At 42.5% G+C, this 16,109-nt stretch overlaps 1 protein-coding gene across 4 annotated transcripts; it reads left to right on the top strand.

The window, feature by feature from the left end:
• Nucleotides 1-9,938: 9,938 nt before the first annotated feature.
• Nucleotides 9,939-13,474, top strand: LOC109906537 (DNA damage-inducible transcript 4-like protein). 4 transcript variants are annotated; one of them, XM_031792105.1, is made up of 4 exons: nt 10,020-10,165; nt 10,326-10,472; nt 10,823-10,944; nt 12,240-13,474. In XM_031792105.1, exons 3-4 carry the CDS (start codon nt 10,854-10,856, stop codon nt 12,728-12,730), a joined length of 582 nt encoding a protein of 193 aa, XP_031647965.1. In that variant the 5' UTR covers nt 10,020-10,165; nt 10,326-10,472; nt 10,823-10,853; the 3' UTR covers nt 12,731-13,474. The 4 variants fall into 4 exon arrangements, with proteins under 4 accessions (XP_020359863.1, XP_031647965.1, XP_031647964.1 ...); XM_031792104.1 differs by having other exon boundaries at nt 10,326-10,683; XM_031792103.1 differs by having other exon boundaries at nt 10,021-10,165; nt 10,326-10,479.
• The last annotated feature ends 2,635 nt before the right edge of the window (nt 13,475-16,109 follow it).

Raw genomic sequence — 16,109 nt, 5'->3', positions numbered from 1 at the left:
AACTGCTCATTTCAGAAAGTAGATGGCCAGGGTGAAGGATGAGATGGAGGAGAAAAGAGACAAGGAGGTGTCCAGTTGTAAAAATCCCCAAATTGAGCAGGAGGGCTGTATAAGAGAGATTGAGAGGGTGTCCTTGAGTATGCCTACAGGGAGAGACCCGGGCTATGCTGTGGGAGCTGCTTGAAAATATACAGAAAGAAAAGGTGGAAATTAATGAAAGAAAGTTGAGTGGATATAGAGAAGAGATGTGAACATGTGTTTTTCTTACTCTGGTCAACCCCCGTCCCCAAACCTAGAACCATACTGCAACACACAACCCACTATCACAGATTATTGTGAAATAGACAGAATTTACTTATTGGAAATTCATGACAGGCACACGATTTTGTATATACAGTTCATTTCAATCACAAATGAAGACAGTAGGTTACTTAAGATAGAAACGATAGGAAGGAGGGAGGTTGGCCGGGGAGGATGGGTGGGCGTATAACGCGAAGGTATAGCAACTCAAACATTGCGTGTTCGAATCACATCATGGACAACTCATGGAGGAGAAAAGATAGAAAGAGGTTGCCAAGGTGAAGATGGAGGAAAAAAATTGATAAAGAGGTGGCCAGGGTGAAGGCCCCGACGGAGGAGAAAAATTGATAAAGAGGTGGCCAGGGTGAAGGCCCCGACGGAGGAGAAAAGAGAGAAAGAGGTGGCCAGGGTGAAGGCCCCGATGGAGGAGAAAAGAGAGAAAGAGGTGGCCAGGGTGAAGGCCCAGATGGAGGAGAAAAGAGAGAAAGAGGTGGCCAGGGTGAAGGCCCAGATGGAGGAAAAAGAGAGAAAGAGGTGGCCAGGGTGAAGGCTGAGATGGAGGAGAAAAGAGAGAAAGAGGTGGCCAGGGTGAAGGCTGAGATGGAGGAGAAAAGAGAGAAAGAGGTGGCCAGGGTGAAGGCTGAGATGGAGGAGAAAAGAGAGAAAGAGGTGGCCAGGGTGAAGGCCGAGATGGAGGAGAAAAGAGAGAAAGAGGTGGCCAGGGTGAAGGCCAAGGTGGAGGAGAAAAATTGATAAAGAGGTGGCCAGGGTGAAGGCCCCGATGGAGGAAAAAAATTGATAAAGAGGTGGCCAGGGTGAAGGCCCCGATGGAGGAGAAAAGAGAGAAAGAGGTGGCCAGGGTGAAGGCCCCGATGGAGGAGAAAAGAGAGAAAGAGGTGGCCAGGGTGAAGGCCCAGATGGAGGAGAAAAGAGAGAAAGAGGTGGCCAGGGTGAAGGCCCAGATGGAGGAGAAAAGAGAGAAAGAGGTGGCCAGGGTGAAGGCCCCGATGGAGGAGAAAAGAGAGAAAGAGGTGGCCAGGGTGAAGGCCCCGATGGAGGAGAAAAGAGAGAAAGAGGTGGCCAGGGTGAAGGCTGAGATGGAGGAGAAAAGAGAGAAAGAGGTGGCCAGGGTGAAGGCCGAGATGGAGGAGAAAAGAGAGAAAGAGGTGGCCAGGGTGAAGGCCAAGGTGGCCAGGGTGAAGGCCGAGATGGAGGAGAAAAGAGAGAAAGAGGTGGCCAGGGTGAAGGCCCAGATGGAGGAGAAAAGAGAGAAAGAGGTGGCCAGGGTGAAGGCCCAGATGGAGGAGAAAAGAGAGAAAGAGGTGGCCAGGGTGAAGGCCCCGATGGAGGAGAAAAGAGAGAAAGAGGTGGCCAGGGTGAAGGCCCCGATGGAGGAGAAAAGAGAGAAAGAGGTGGCCAGGGTGAAGGCCCCGATGGAGGAGAAAAGAGAGAAAGAGGTGGCCAGGGTGAAGGCCCAGATGGAGGAGAAAAAAGAGAAAGAGGTGGCCAGGGTGAAGGCACAGATGGAGGAGAAAAAAGAGAAAGAGGTGGCCAGGGTGAAGGCACAGATGGAGGAGAAAAGAGAGAAAGAAGTGGCCAGGGTGAAGGCACAGATGGAGGTGAAAAGGGAGAAAGAGGTGGCCAGGGTGAAGGCACAGATTTTTTCCTACGAGCACTGACTTTGCTGATAACTACTTTGAGGAAAAAAAATGTACTTACAACGACTGTGATATGTGGTTGTCTCAGCTAGCTATCTACAGATGAATGCACTAACTATGTCGCTCTGGATAAAGGCATCTGCTAAATGACTCAAATGCAAGAACTAGAGGGCTAGAGGAGGGAGATGGAGAGGGTGTGCCTGAGTATGCCTGCAGAGAGATTAAGGGAGACACCCAGGCTATGTTGTGGGAGCTCCTTGAGAAAGATCCAAAAAGATCTATAGAAGAAAATGGAAATTAAGCAAAACATGTTGAGTGGATAGCACAAAGGAAGAACTAGAGAAGTGGTGTGAAAATGTGCTGTTCTAACTCTGGTCAACACCAGTCCACAGACCGACAACCACACTGCAGCACTAGGGAGAGGTGATGGACCAATGACCATTGCCATGGCTACAGTGTCTAGTGGAGGAGAAAAGAGAGTAGGTGGCCATGGGGAAGGCTGAGATAGAGGAGAAGAAAGGAGGTTGCAAGAACAAAAGGGCTTGATAAGAGAGATGTAGAGGATCTGCCCGAGTATGCCTGCAGAGAGATACAGATCTCAGCTGTTTTGGTCCCATAACTATCACCATTATAGCAGTGTGAGGAGCACTTGTGCACATGCGCAGATAATAATAATAATAATAATATTATTATTATTTGCACGGGGGAAAGTGTCCAACCTCGCAAACAGTAACTAATGAGGGTGGGACTTGGCAATGGGTCAATTGCGGGCAAAACATAGTTTTATGGCCTGCAACATTTATGAAATTATATGAACTGTGTGCCACATGAGAAAATAACACCAACGTTAATTATATTTTTTATCAAAATGGGTTTTTCGGCAGAAATGCCTTCTGGAACATTTGACTTTTCATGTGCCTTAATAACAAACCTATATGTCATCTGTAAATACGAATAAAGTTGTTAAATTATGAGCCTAGTTGGTTTAGCCAAAGAAAAAGACAGGAACCTTCCTGCTAGACATGATTGGCTGAGATAATGAATGGGCTGGACATGCCGAGACATGAGTTTCAGATTGGTCTGCCGTGTAGCATCTTGTAGCATCTTCGGTAATACTTTCTACTGTAGTTTTTTTCCCACGAAAAATATAACGTTAGCCATGGAGAACTGCAAATGTGTTGCTACTGCTCTCAATAACATTTCTGCCTGAATTTATCAGGCGCTATCGACCAAAGGTCAGTGGGGAAAAGTTGTGTTGGACTACTTTCAGGAGGACGTTTCTTATGGCATTGCACAGGGTCAGTGTGAACCAGAGTGACTTGACACAACGCGCCAAGCAAGCTGCCCCACATCTCACGCACTAAGCCCAGGACAGACCTGCGCTGGCAGTGCCAGAGGAACAACGATCAGGTCTTCAGATCTGCCATTCTGCCAGAAGCTATTAAGTCAGCCAAGCTGAAGAACCAAGAGACGCATCTCCTGCTTGTTCAGAGTAAGCGTTCTGTATACCAGAAGATGGTTGCTGACTGTTACAGCTTTGAGTTTGCTAAAAAATTAAGCAACATTTCCTCCATATATATATATATATATATATATATATATATACACATATATACATCATTGTTTTGTGTGTGAATATATCTATATATATGGGAAGCAGGCAAATGCCTTTCACTGAGCTGTGTAAAGACAAACTGACAGGGGTGAGACAATTCATTTTAATTTCTTAAATGTTATTTTGTTGTTGTTTGAAGGTGCACTATCCTTCGGACCCTATGCAGCCAGGTCCCATCAGCTTTTTAACTTCTTGCAAGGTGGCTTGTTTTTTTGTCTGCTGTGAAGGAATACCACAACAAGTCAACTACTTGATTGATGAAGGCATCTCATCCAATAAAGGCAGCAGCGCAGTCATCAACTACATGCACTATTTCTTCACCAACTACGGAGTTGGGGAAACACGTGTGGACCTGAATTGTGATTACTGCAGTGGCCAAAACAAGTTTGTGCTCTGATGTTGTGCCTGGCGGACCTTGCACAAGCTCCAGCACAGTTTGGACCACTTCCAGATCGCAGGCCACACCAAGTTTGCCCCTGGTGCTTCAGCCTCATCGAGCAGAGTTTCAAAAAGACCAGAGTGAACACTTTTTCCGAGATTGCTGGTGTTGTGAAGGACAGCACTGTGACACGGGTCAACCAACCACAGCTGGTTGGACTGGAGGATGGTACGGTGCTGGTGGAAAGCCATAGCTGAAAACAACACCTGACTCCGTACTTCAGGCCGCTGCCACAGATCAAGCAGTACCAGCAGTTCAGGTGAATATAATTTCCATTGCGTTGTATGAGATTCTTCTTCTTATCTAAACTTGGGAGGTGAATAAATATTATGCAAGGTTGTAATGTCTTCTCCATTTGTTTGTTATTCCCTGTTTTACAGCTTCGATGCTCTAGAGCCTGGTGTTGTTGTCGCCAAGGGGCGTTCGGAATCAGTCGGGGCCAGGTTTCAGCAGCTGCGCAACACTGACATCGATCCTCCCGTAGATGGTTTGCCTGTACAAGTTCATCTGGACTGGACAAGGCTAGAAAAACATAGCTTTGAGAAAATCAGGGAGTTTTGCGACGAAGAGGCTATGGACATCACATGCCCTGCACCAAAGTCAAGGGCAGGACAGAAACAAGCTCTCCGAATATAGATTCCCTTGTTCATTCGTGGTCTGGGTGGACCAGTTCATCACTGGGGGAGAGTTCCCAGTCATCAGCACTATCTGCAGTGCCTCTATTCACGTGACTCTCTCCTAATACACATGCCAAACGTTGCTGCTACAATTTATCCTGCTGCTCAGCCACTTTACACCTGATTGTATGCATATAACTACCTCATCTATCACTAATATCACTGATATCGTTATTGATATTGTTCTTGTACATAGTGTATATTATTTTGTTCTTTCTCTACTGGCATTGACACTTGTTTTATTTTTCTTTATATTGGGACTCTCTCTTTTTGATATTGCTACTATGCAAGTAACCATTTTGCTGTACCATTTACACCTTCTGTAAAGATCCATCCACTTAGCAAGATTTGGCTAGGGGTAATAGCATTTATTTCACATGACCCATCAATTTAGACAAGCTTGTCTGGGTAAGCATCATCTAATATTTATAAAATATTTTTATCTGGACACTTCCCGTATACATGGAATTTTTCCTTATTGTAGGCTACTACTTTTACCACTTTTAGTCTTAATCTTTACTACACTACTCTCTGTTTAGCACATGACCTCACATGTGAATCATTAAAGAGATGGGTGGGACTGGCTTAAGAGGGGGTGAACGATGCTGAATGGGTGTAGACAAAGAAGAGCTCACCAGTAGGTGTACCAAACCTTTCAAGGGCCATTTTCTCAAAAGTGGGGTTACAAGTTTATCAACTTTTGAAGCAGAATTACTTTCCCATTGTTCCTCAAATGCAGTGTATGATATACAATTTTGTAGCTCTGTGTCCTGCTTTTATCCAATGTAAAAAACACAATTTCAAATGTTGCTACATAAGATCGAATCAAGGCGGTCGGGCACAAATATTAACAACTTAACTTTTCAAGATGCTTTTGATAATAACGCCGCTGTCTGTGATGTTGTGGTTGTTGTTGTTTTTTAGCATTTGCTCAAAATACTATTGACGTGAAGCTAATGCAACATGAAAAGGTTGTCAGGTGTTGTTCTAGTTTGCAGCTGGAAGATGGGCAATAGTCGGCTGCACTGGCAAACACACGTGACTGTGTTTTCTTATGGGTATCTTGTTCTATCCATGTGACAGTGCGAGCAAAGCAGAGAGCTCCCTGGTGAGCTGGATTCCATTACCCTCAGCTGTATGGAGGGAGGGCCATGCCTGCCGAGTCAGATTACAAGGGAGAAATCAAATGGCTGTTGAGAGGGAATGATAATGGGTTCCCTGAGTGTGGCTGTTTGCCTCAGCTAGAGCAGAGCGATTAGTGCTTTTTGAGATCGGTTCGATTATTTTTTTAAGAAAATCACATTTTCGATTTCGGTTTTGATTATTATTATTTTTTACATTAAAATGCACTATGCATTATGCAGATTGAATGCTGTAACAACACAGAATAAAACAATTAATAAAAGTCCCATGATGATAAAGACTACCCATTACTGCTTATCACTTATTTACAATAATTTATTCACATTACTTTATAAAAATATTTCAGTTGTGTATATTACACTTGTTTTATTTGTTTACTTTATTATATCATTCCAAGTCCTCATCTCTATAGAACTGTTACCTATACTGTCTGACAAAATAACTATTTTAGTACTTCTTCAAAGTAACTGCTGAATACCAACTATTCGATCACTTAGAAGATCATGTATTTTCAGGTAGAGATACCTCACGAAGCAACTGCTCTCTATCCCTCTCGTCGCATGTTCTTCTGTCTCTTCTTTTCCTCTAAGTTTCTGCTCCATACAGACCTGACAAGTAGGCGCACACTGGATTATGATCATTGTAGTTAATTACCACGTTTTCTGCTATAAACTATGAAGAATATTGGTCTGTTGGAAAGTACAACTCCCTACTACATCACACAGTTTGGGCTTGATCTGATTTATCTCTAGTGAAACTGAGCATTAAGCTCACAGAAAAATAAAGATGAATGGAATTCAAATAATAGAAACGACGCTGATCAATTCGTTGTTTAAAAAAATCAAGAATAACCAAAAGGTTGGTTAATCGCTCAGCACTAAATGCAGCTAAACATCAGTGTTCTACCTACCCTGTTATTAAACTATGCACACACATCTTCCAGTGCCTTTCTGTATAATACCTGTACATGGTTCAGTGAACCACAAGTTTGTGATGAGTAACTTTGCCTGAGAACTTAAGACTGGTGATTGCCCCCTGAGTCGAGGCTTTAGCTCAGTGGGCTAACCTTGTGCCGTGCGGAACACCCAGGTTCAAGCCCAGTCTGTCACATTGGTTCCGTGACCTGCATGGGTCTCTGAGAAGGAGGATGGCAAAGGGGGGTGAAATGTAACTGAGGTGGTTTGGTGAGTCATGCTCACGTGAGTTAACCGTGCTGGTGCCTGAGACATGAAGACTAGTATAAGTTCCCCAAAGTAACACCAGGCTAGCTCAGTGTGGCTAACATAGTTCGAACCCAGTCGATCACATAGGCCTACACAACATTTTTAAAAACTATGAAATGCACTTACCTTACTTACTCATGTGGGAGGAGGCCCTTGATTGCTTCTATTACTCCTTTGACCAATTTCACCATGACTTCAGTGTGCAGCTGCTCAGTGAGGCTCTCCAGATAGCGTTCAGGATGACCATGTTTGGATGACCATGTTTGGAGAACATTGAATATTGTCTATGATCAATTAGTACAAAGGCTAATTGAATATGGAACAGTTTTTTTTGTATAATCTGGGTAGTTTAGGCCACAATATAGGAGGTCTGATGATATAATAATAATAATACACAAGTAGATGTGGTGGGGAAAGCAAAATGTTATGCTCAGTTTTCAAAATTACATTTAGGAGAGCTCCAAGCATGAAAGTATGAATTTCCAATCCATCCGGTAATGCCATCCGGTCATGCATTTCTCATATATTTGTTGTAAGGAAAACTTCTGACGATTTTGCATTGCTATGTTTTAGACTGCATATCAAGTATACCCCTTGACTTTTTACACATTTTGTTATGTTACAGCCTTATTCTATTTTTTCCTCAGAAATCTACACACAATACCCTGTAATGAAAAAGCAAAAACTGGTTTTTAGTCATTTTTGCAAATATATTAAGAATAACAAACAGATATACCTTATTTACATAAGTGTTCAGACCCTTTGCTAGAAGACTCGAAATTGAGCTCAGGTGCATCCTGTTTCCATTGATCATCCTTAAGCTGTTTCTACAACTTGATTGGAGTCCACCTGTGGTAAATTCAATTGATTAGACATGAGTTGGAAAGGCACACCTGTCTATATAAGTTCCCATAGTTGACAGTGCATGTCAGAGCTAAAATCCAAGCCATGAGGTCGAAGGAATTGTCAGTAGAGCTCTGAGACAGGATTGTGTCGAGGCAGAGGCCTGGGGAAGGGTACCTAAAAAATTATGCAGCATTAAAAGTCCTAAAGAACACAGTGGCCTTCATCATTCTTTAAAAAACTGCTCAGGACCTCATACTAGGGTGAAGGTTCACCTTCCAACAGGACAATGACCCTAAGCACACAGCCAAGACAAAGCAGGAGTGGCTTCGGGACAAGTCTCTGAATGTCCTTGAGTGGCCCAGCCAGAGCCCGGACTTGAACCAGTTCGAACATCTCTGGAGAGACCTGAAAATAGCTGTGCAACGACGCTCCCCATCCAACCTGACAGAGCTATGGGAAATATTTATGGTTGAAAAATGATTGACCGCTAGGTTTTATGGGTACACCTCCACCAACGATTTTTATAACTAAACCTAGATACAAATGAGTCATAGTGGCCAGAACAAGCAAAGAGGTGGACAGAGCCAAGCATGCGCTCAAGATATCCTATTGGGGTGTTCTAGTATGAATCTGCATATTTCCGTTACGGAACACCTACTCTGTGAAGTGCGCATGTGCAATAACTCAATTTGCCTTTGCGCTCCTTCTAAACAGCGTGATTTTTAAAAACATTTGAAAAGGGTAAAGTCTTCAAAAGTTAGTCCACTCTGTTCATAACAAATTCTAGTTTCGGGAACAGAAAATGTTTGAGCTCAAATGTTTAATCGATGAGAAAATGTGTAGCATATTGGCAAAAATCCATCTCGTTCCATCTTCTCCCACTGCGCGCCAGTGGGCTTCCTCTCACTACCATATTTGGTAGTGAGTGGTAATGCCAACCGGATGCTTCACATTTATACATCCAGTGAAATATCTGTCTTATTGTTCTATCTGTGCCTTTACTGTGGGGCTCTAGGGCTCTGTGCCTCTACTGTGGGACTCTGCTACCCATGCGAAAACTGCCTTTTGGCCACTAGAGGCCTCTATCATCCTCTAGGATATTCACGCATCTCATTAAATTCTGAACAATGAAGTACAAGAAGTGTCTTTCTTTTTCCCGACGCAGTTAAGCCAAAACCACGCCCCGTTATTCAGAGGGGCGTTCTACAACACCAAGTCCAGAAGGGAATATCACGTAGCGCAAAATTTCAGTCACTGATTAATAACATTTGCCCTTGTATTTCAAGATTGAAAAACATTGTCGTGGACCGAGCTAGCCATTAACGTCCCTTAACGCTCAAAGACTAATTCAATGGCTGTAGCATAGCGTATTCGACTGAATGATTAGCTAATAAATATTTGAGAAATTATGAATAATAAGCATATGCTTTTACCTGATAATAGACTACTAATGATAATATAACAACTTCAAATACCGAGCTAGTAACGTTAAGTAGCCTAGGTTAACTTAGCTGACATTCAATTTAGGAAATTAAGCAGAGTTATCTGAGACATTTTTGCAACTCATTGAAACTCTGAAAATAAATACATGGGCAAATGTTAACAAACATAATAATAATAGGCCTGCATTATGGTAGGCAGCTAATTGTTAAATTACACTTTCCATCCTTACCTTGGAAGGTCACTGTCTCTGCACTGATCGCCTGTGACTGAGACACCGCTAGCTACCCAATGGGAGCGTAGTAGAACGCCCCTCTGAATAACGGGGCGTGGTTTTGGCTTAACCTCGTTTGGAAAAAGAAAGATGCGTACAAGAAAGCCATACGTTTAGGACCGCTACCTATTGAATATGGTACTTTGATTACTATAACTTTTTTAACAGAAGAATTATCGCACGTGAGTGATTGAAAAATGCAGGTAGCAACAAATTAATGTTAATTGATTATTGGTTGACGCAATTTCTTCCGTGGCCAATCATGTGCCTCGGGGCAGACGTTCTCTGAGAGCCCTGAAAAGCGCAAGGTGTGTTGCTTGAACGGGTGATTAACTTCAGCAATTTCCAGAACGATAAACTGATTCCGATTGGACAAAGCAGCGTGAGCTGTGAGGAGAAGAGTATAAATACCCCCCAACACGTTGATCTAGCTGTAGGCAGTGTTAATGTTTGTGGGAGGTGTATTGGGTTGTAGCCTATGTGGGGAAAGTATAATAGAGCCTTTATAAAAAATATATAATTTATTTTGAACAAACATAGCTATATCAAGGTAAGCTAGTTAATTTTATTCAGTACTTGTTGAGTGTTCTGATGCTGCAAGCGAACGTTTTCCGTCATTATTAGGACTAACCAAAAATGTTATACTGAAGTTTTCGAGACATATATTTAGAGCGCATACATAAATGTACTCATATCTACTCCGATTTCAGAGCACTCTCGTCAGTGTGCCAGAGCGCAGAAGAATTTACGAACACTTCTGCAAAAATAGCGGAATTACATTGTCAGCAGCGCAGTTAGTCATCAACGCTCTGGATAACATGAACATCATAACCAGCTCTACTAGGGCGACTGAAATGGTCAGAGGGAGGTGTTCTCATTTGTCTTGAAGTAGCTAGCCGATGTTAGCTTGGGTGCTTGACTGCCGTTGAGGTCAGAACGCTCGGGTCAGCCCTACTCCTCGGCCAGAGCGTCCACTGTGCGCTCGGAAGCGAAACGCTCTGAATTTACGAAAGTCTAGAGAGCGCGCTCTGGCACTCCATATTTAATTTACGAAGATCCCTAGCAACAGTAACTAGATGCAAATTGATCTATTTTGAGCATTTTATAAGCTTTGTGTTGATAAATTGGCGAATGCTTACTAGCTATCAAAGTGTTGGCTTGTGAATTATTGCTACATTTTAATAAAATGTACCTTTATATTTTACAGCACTTTAAAAAAGGAACTAAGGGTTGTCGCCATGGTTGCTACAAGCAAACTGAAGAGTAAAAACCCGGAATTCATATCAGAATTGATTGACCGTAGATACGACCAGACTTGTATTGAAAATGGTAAGCGTTTTGAGCTCTTTCTCCAATGTATACTTTCATGTGAGCATATTGCAACTGGGGCATTTCTAAATTCTCCAATCCATTCATTCAGCGCTTGTTTACGCCAATATTTGTGCGTAGTTGCAGGGAAGAATGGAAGGGGATGGTGAAGTCAAAAGAAGAGTCATCTTTTATCATATGCTAGCCAACAGGACTCAGTCTCTTCAATTAAAGTTGTTGGCATGTATCAATGTGAGATTTGAATGCACACAGCATAATAACTGTAGCTGTTGTACTGTAGTTAAAATGTTAACGTCTATTACACATTGCAATTGAATTCACATACCTCAACTGACAATTATAAAGGTTGAGTGCAGAGAAGGTGTAATGTTGACCAGTCCATGCACCATGACTCTGGCTCAAGTCTCATTTCCTTCTCACTGACCTGAGAGGACTGGCTAGGTGAAAGCCAATAAGCATTATGGTGGTTAGGCTATCCAGAGGATTCTGGCAGTGAAGAGGACATGACACTTTGGGAGGCCTTTGCGCCACATGACTGTCATTGACTGACCGATTGCTATAACATGTGGTTAGCTGATAGGTCAAATGCCAATGTCTAAGCAGTGGAACGCATAGGTCAAATGCCAATGTCTAAGCAGTGGAACACAACCTTTGTTGCATGTTTTTTGTCTTTTCATCCTGAATATAGCCCAGGTGACTCTAATGTATGGAAATCAAATAGTGACACCATTAAAATATAATTTCCCCCTCATATGAGCCTGACAAATTGGTCCATATTATCAGGGTGGTGCATTAACAATAAGAATGGTCATATGTAGGCTAACTGATTCAGCATTGTGGTTATAAATGAATGGTCAGACTCATGGGGTTTGCCCATCTCTATTTGTGCTAATCTTTAGCTATATCACTGTCCCAAATTGTCAGTCTTGGGAAAACAGTCTATGCCCTTTCACTTACCCAATTGAACAAACTGCTACTGTTGCACAAATATGATATAAGAACACCACTTACTCAAGAAACCATATACAAACATGGTTTCACATCCATATTGATGTATAAAGGAGAAATAAACCAGCTTACTGCTGTGCAATGTCAGTGGGAATTTTCAATCAAATTCCTCACGGTATATTATTGACTGGGTCAAATTGGCCTGTCTCTAATACTGGGGGTGGGGGTCCATGTCTCCCCCTTAAGCTACACGCTTGACTTTATTACATGTTCTTGTATTTGACTGAGGCCCATAGTATGCACTTTTGCGTTGTCTTTTAAACATCACTCAACTTGTCTCCTGTCAGAGCTGGATTCCTGGGACCACTCTTTGGCTGAGCCCCACCTGAATGTGGAGGTGTCGGAGGACAGGATGTGTCAGCAGTTGGCCAAGATGTTAGAGAACTGCCTGTCACGGGCCAAGAAGACCACCATGCGTTGCTCTAAGGTGCTGGTCCCTGAGAAGCTGACTCTGAGGATAGCACGCGATGTACTCCGCCTGTCGTCGGGCGAGCCGTGCGGCCTACGCGGCTGTGTACTCTACGTGCACCTGGAGCAGGAACAGTGCTGTAAGCAGCTGGAGCGCATCGTGTACAATGCAGACGTTGTGCCCACCTTCGAGCTGACGTTGGTGTTCAAGCAGGACTGTAGCGCATGGCCCAGTCTCAGGGACTTCCTGCACATTGGTGCCTGTTTCACTCCAGGCTTCAGGCATGCGCTCAAACTCAGTCCTGGCTTCCGGCTCATCAAGAAGAAGCTCTACTCATCCTTGGCTGGTACTGTGGTAGAGGAGTACTGAGAAGGGAGAATTGCGGAAGGTGGGACACCATGGTTCAGTCAGCTGTCCTTGGGGTGGCATGTACAATGCATTTCTACACTTGAATATCTGAATGTTAAGATCACTCCTGGAGGGTCTAATTTTCTACATGTTTTTTTGTATGAATACAGTTTTTGAACGAGTAGTGTTGTACAAAGGTTGTTGTCCTGTCTGTTCCAATGTCCAGGATTCTACAACTGATTACTCAAAATGGACTGACAAGTCTTGGTTACTATAATGGATTGTCTAATGCCTAAACAAGATTAACACAACTTTTCTTTTGACTTCACTTCGAACAAACTTTGCCAATCCGTTTGTTTCCAGATTTGTCCACTGCCGTGCAACAAAGTAAACTCACCTAGAGGCTATAGGAACAGGACTTGGAAAAGTTTAGGGGGCCATAATGTTGGTGTTCAATGCTGAATTGAGGGTATGTAAGTGTTTGTTAGCGAGCCATTGACTGTTTGTCCTTGTGAACATGCTGCTCATTGACTGGCTCCAACCTTGACGGATGCCTTAAACTGCCACTTAGATTTTTCTTCATCTAAATGTTTTTTTTTTTCTTGCACTTGTTAGATCCTAGCTCCACAGGGGTTCTTCAGGGCTTGTTCTTTTTATACCTTTCTCAATTGATGGCTGTTTAAATGTAGGATTTTTTTGTTTTGTTGAGATACCTGTTAAAGGCAGTAGCAATCTTGTCTTTGACAATTAAACATTTTAAACCTACCTTGAGTCACTTTTCAAGTGTTATTTAATGTGTTCAGATGCACTACACTCCTGAAGTCGGTTGCCATTTTAAGTTTCCTAAGAAATAATTCAATTAGTTTTTCCAACATTAGATGTTGGATAATCTGTCACCAAGCCAGCTCTGCATGTTCTGGTGCCATGAATGAGACTGGGGTAGTCCTTGCTAACAAGGATATAAACACATTTGTGCTCGAGTTGAGAGAAATAAGCTGTTTGTGTAGAACATTTCTGGGATCGTTCAGCTCATGAAGCATGGTGCCAAAACTTTACATGTTGCATTTATATTTCTCTTCAGTATGTCCTTTCCCTACTACAGTACTAAACCTATTGCAAAGTTATAGCAGTTGGACTATCTTATGAAATTTGTTATTGGTGACTAATGTTGAGACGCATTGGGCAACATGCACCCCTAACATTATCCCAACCTACAGAACTTGGTTTGAAGTAGAAACCTTGTCATCAAGATTTCTATAAACATTTTAGTGCCATGCATTGCGAACAGTTCATTTTTTCCAGTGTATTCTATAAATGAGAGCACCAACTTACACCATGCATCAGGCCTTCCACTAAATGCAATGAAAGGGAGACCACTAAAAGCAATAGGGTGACACACTTGCAATGTGTCTGGGATAATTAACTCATACGGTAGTTTCTGGCTACGAACTATCCTTTACATGTTTGTCATAACTTTATGTCCGCCATCCATTGGCTAGTGTTTGCTTGGATGAGTTTGACTCCATTAGTTTCCTGAATGTTACACTAAGTGTCCAGTGTTGTAAGGAACAGGTCGTTAAATGTGATTCCCTCATGAGGAGTCAGGAATCATCAGCTGTAAGTATCTACATGAGCCCACATTGTACAGAACCAGGCACTCCCTTGCCACTACAGTGGTGCAAACATCTCATCAAAGATTTTTCTAGATGGAACTTCAGCTATCAGGTCCAAATCCTGTACATACAGTTGAAGTTGGAAGTTTACATACGCCCTAGCCAAATACATTTAAACTCAGCTTTTCACAATTCCTGACATTTAATCCTTGTAAAAATTCCCTGTCTTCGGTCCGTTAGATCACTATTTTAAGAATGTGAAATGTCAGAATAATAGAGCTCGAATTTGGCTTTTATTTCTTTCATCACATTCCCAGTGGGTCAGAAATGTACATACACTCAATATTAGCATTACCTTTAAATTAGCATTACCTTTAAATTGTTTAACTTGGGTCAAATGTTTCAGGTAGCCTTCCACAAGCTTCCTACAATAAGTTGGGTGAATTTTGGCCCATTCCTTCTGACAGAGCTAGTGTAACTGGGTCAAGTTTGTTGGCCTCCTTGCTCGCACATGCTTTTTCAGTTCCGACCACACATTTTCTATGGGATTGAGTTCAAGGTTTTGGCCACTCCAATACCTTTGACATTGTTGTCCTTAAGCCATTTCGCCACAGCTTTGGAAGTATGCTTGGGATCATTGTCCATTTGGAAGACCCATTTGCGACCAAGCTTTAACTTCCTGACTGATGTTGCTTCAATATATCCACATTTTCCTTCCTCGTGATACCATTTATTTTGTGAAGTGCACCAGTCCCTCCTGCAGCAAAGCATCCCCCAACATGATGCTGCCACCCCATACTTCAAGGTTGGGATGGTGTTCTTTGGCTTGCAAGCGTCCCCCTTTTCCCTCCAAACATAACAATGGTCATTATGGCCAAACAGTTCTATTTTTTGTTTCATCAGACCAGAGGACATTTCTCCAAAAAGTACGATCTTTGTCCCCATGTACAGTTGTCTGGCTTTTTTATGGCGGTTTTAGAGCAGTGGCGTCTTCCTTGCTGAGCGGTCTTTCAGGTTATGTTGATATAGAACTCGTTTTACTGTGAATATAGATAAGTTTGACCTATTTCCTCCAGCATCTTCACAAGATCCTTTGCTGTTCTAGGATTGATTTGCACTTTTTGCACCAAAGTACGTTAATCTCTAGTAGACAGAACGCGTCTCCTTCCTGAGTGGTATGATGGCTGCGTGGTCCCATGGTGTTTATACTTGCGTACTATTGTTTGTACAGATGAACGTGGTTCCTTCTGGCGTTTGGAAATTGCTCCCAAGGATGAACCAGACTTGTGGAGGTCTACAATTTTATTGCTGAGGTCTTGGCTGATTTCTTTTGATTTCCCCATGATGTCAAGCAAAGAGGCACTGAGTTTGAAGGTAGGCCTTGAAATACATCCACAGGTACACCTCCAATTGACTCAAATGATGTCAATTTGCCTATCAGAAGCTTCTAAAGCCATGACATCATTTTCTGACCTACTGGAATTGTGATACAGTGAATTATAAGTGATATAATCTGTCTGTAAACAATTGTTGGAAAAATTACTTGTGTCATGCACAAAGTAGATGTCCTAACCGACTTGCCAAAACTATAGTTTTTGTGAAGTGATTGAAAAATGAGTATTAATGACTACAACCTAAGTGTATGTAAACTTCTGACTTCAACTGTATATAAAATCAAGCACACAGCCATGCAATCTCCCTAGACAAACATTGTCAGTAGAATGGGCTTACTGAAGAGCTCAGTGACTTTCAATATGGCACCGTCATAGGATGCCACCTTTCCAACA

The sequence above is a fragment of the Oncorhynchus kisutch genome, linkage group LG16, assembly GCF_002021735.2.
Source record: "Oncorhynchus kisutch isolate 150728-3 linkage group LG16, Okis_V2, whole genome shotgun sequence".
Classification (NCBI taxonomy): domain Eukaryota; kingdom Metazoa; phylum Chordata; class Actinopteri; order Salmoniformes; family Salmonidae; genus Oncorhynchus; species Oncorhynchus kisutch.
The sequence above is the reverse complement of the archived record's forward strand: the minus strand, read 5'-3'. Positions and strand labels throughout refer to the sequence as shown.

Excerpts from the sequence above, each read along its gene's own strand:
- LOC109906537 (XM_020504274.2), top strand. The coding sequence starts at position 10,854 with ATGGTTGCTACAAGCAAACTGAAGAGTAAAAACCCGGAATTCATATCA. Across the intron at positions 10,945-12,239 it reads CCAGACTTGTATTGAAAATG|AGCTGGATTCCTGGGACCAC; the intron begins GTAAGCGTTTTG and ends GTCTCCTGTCAG.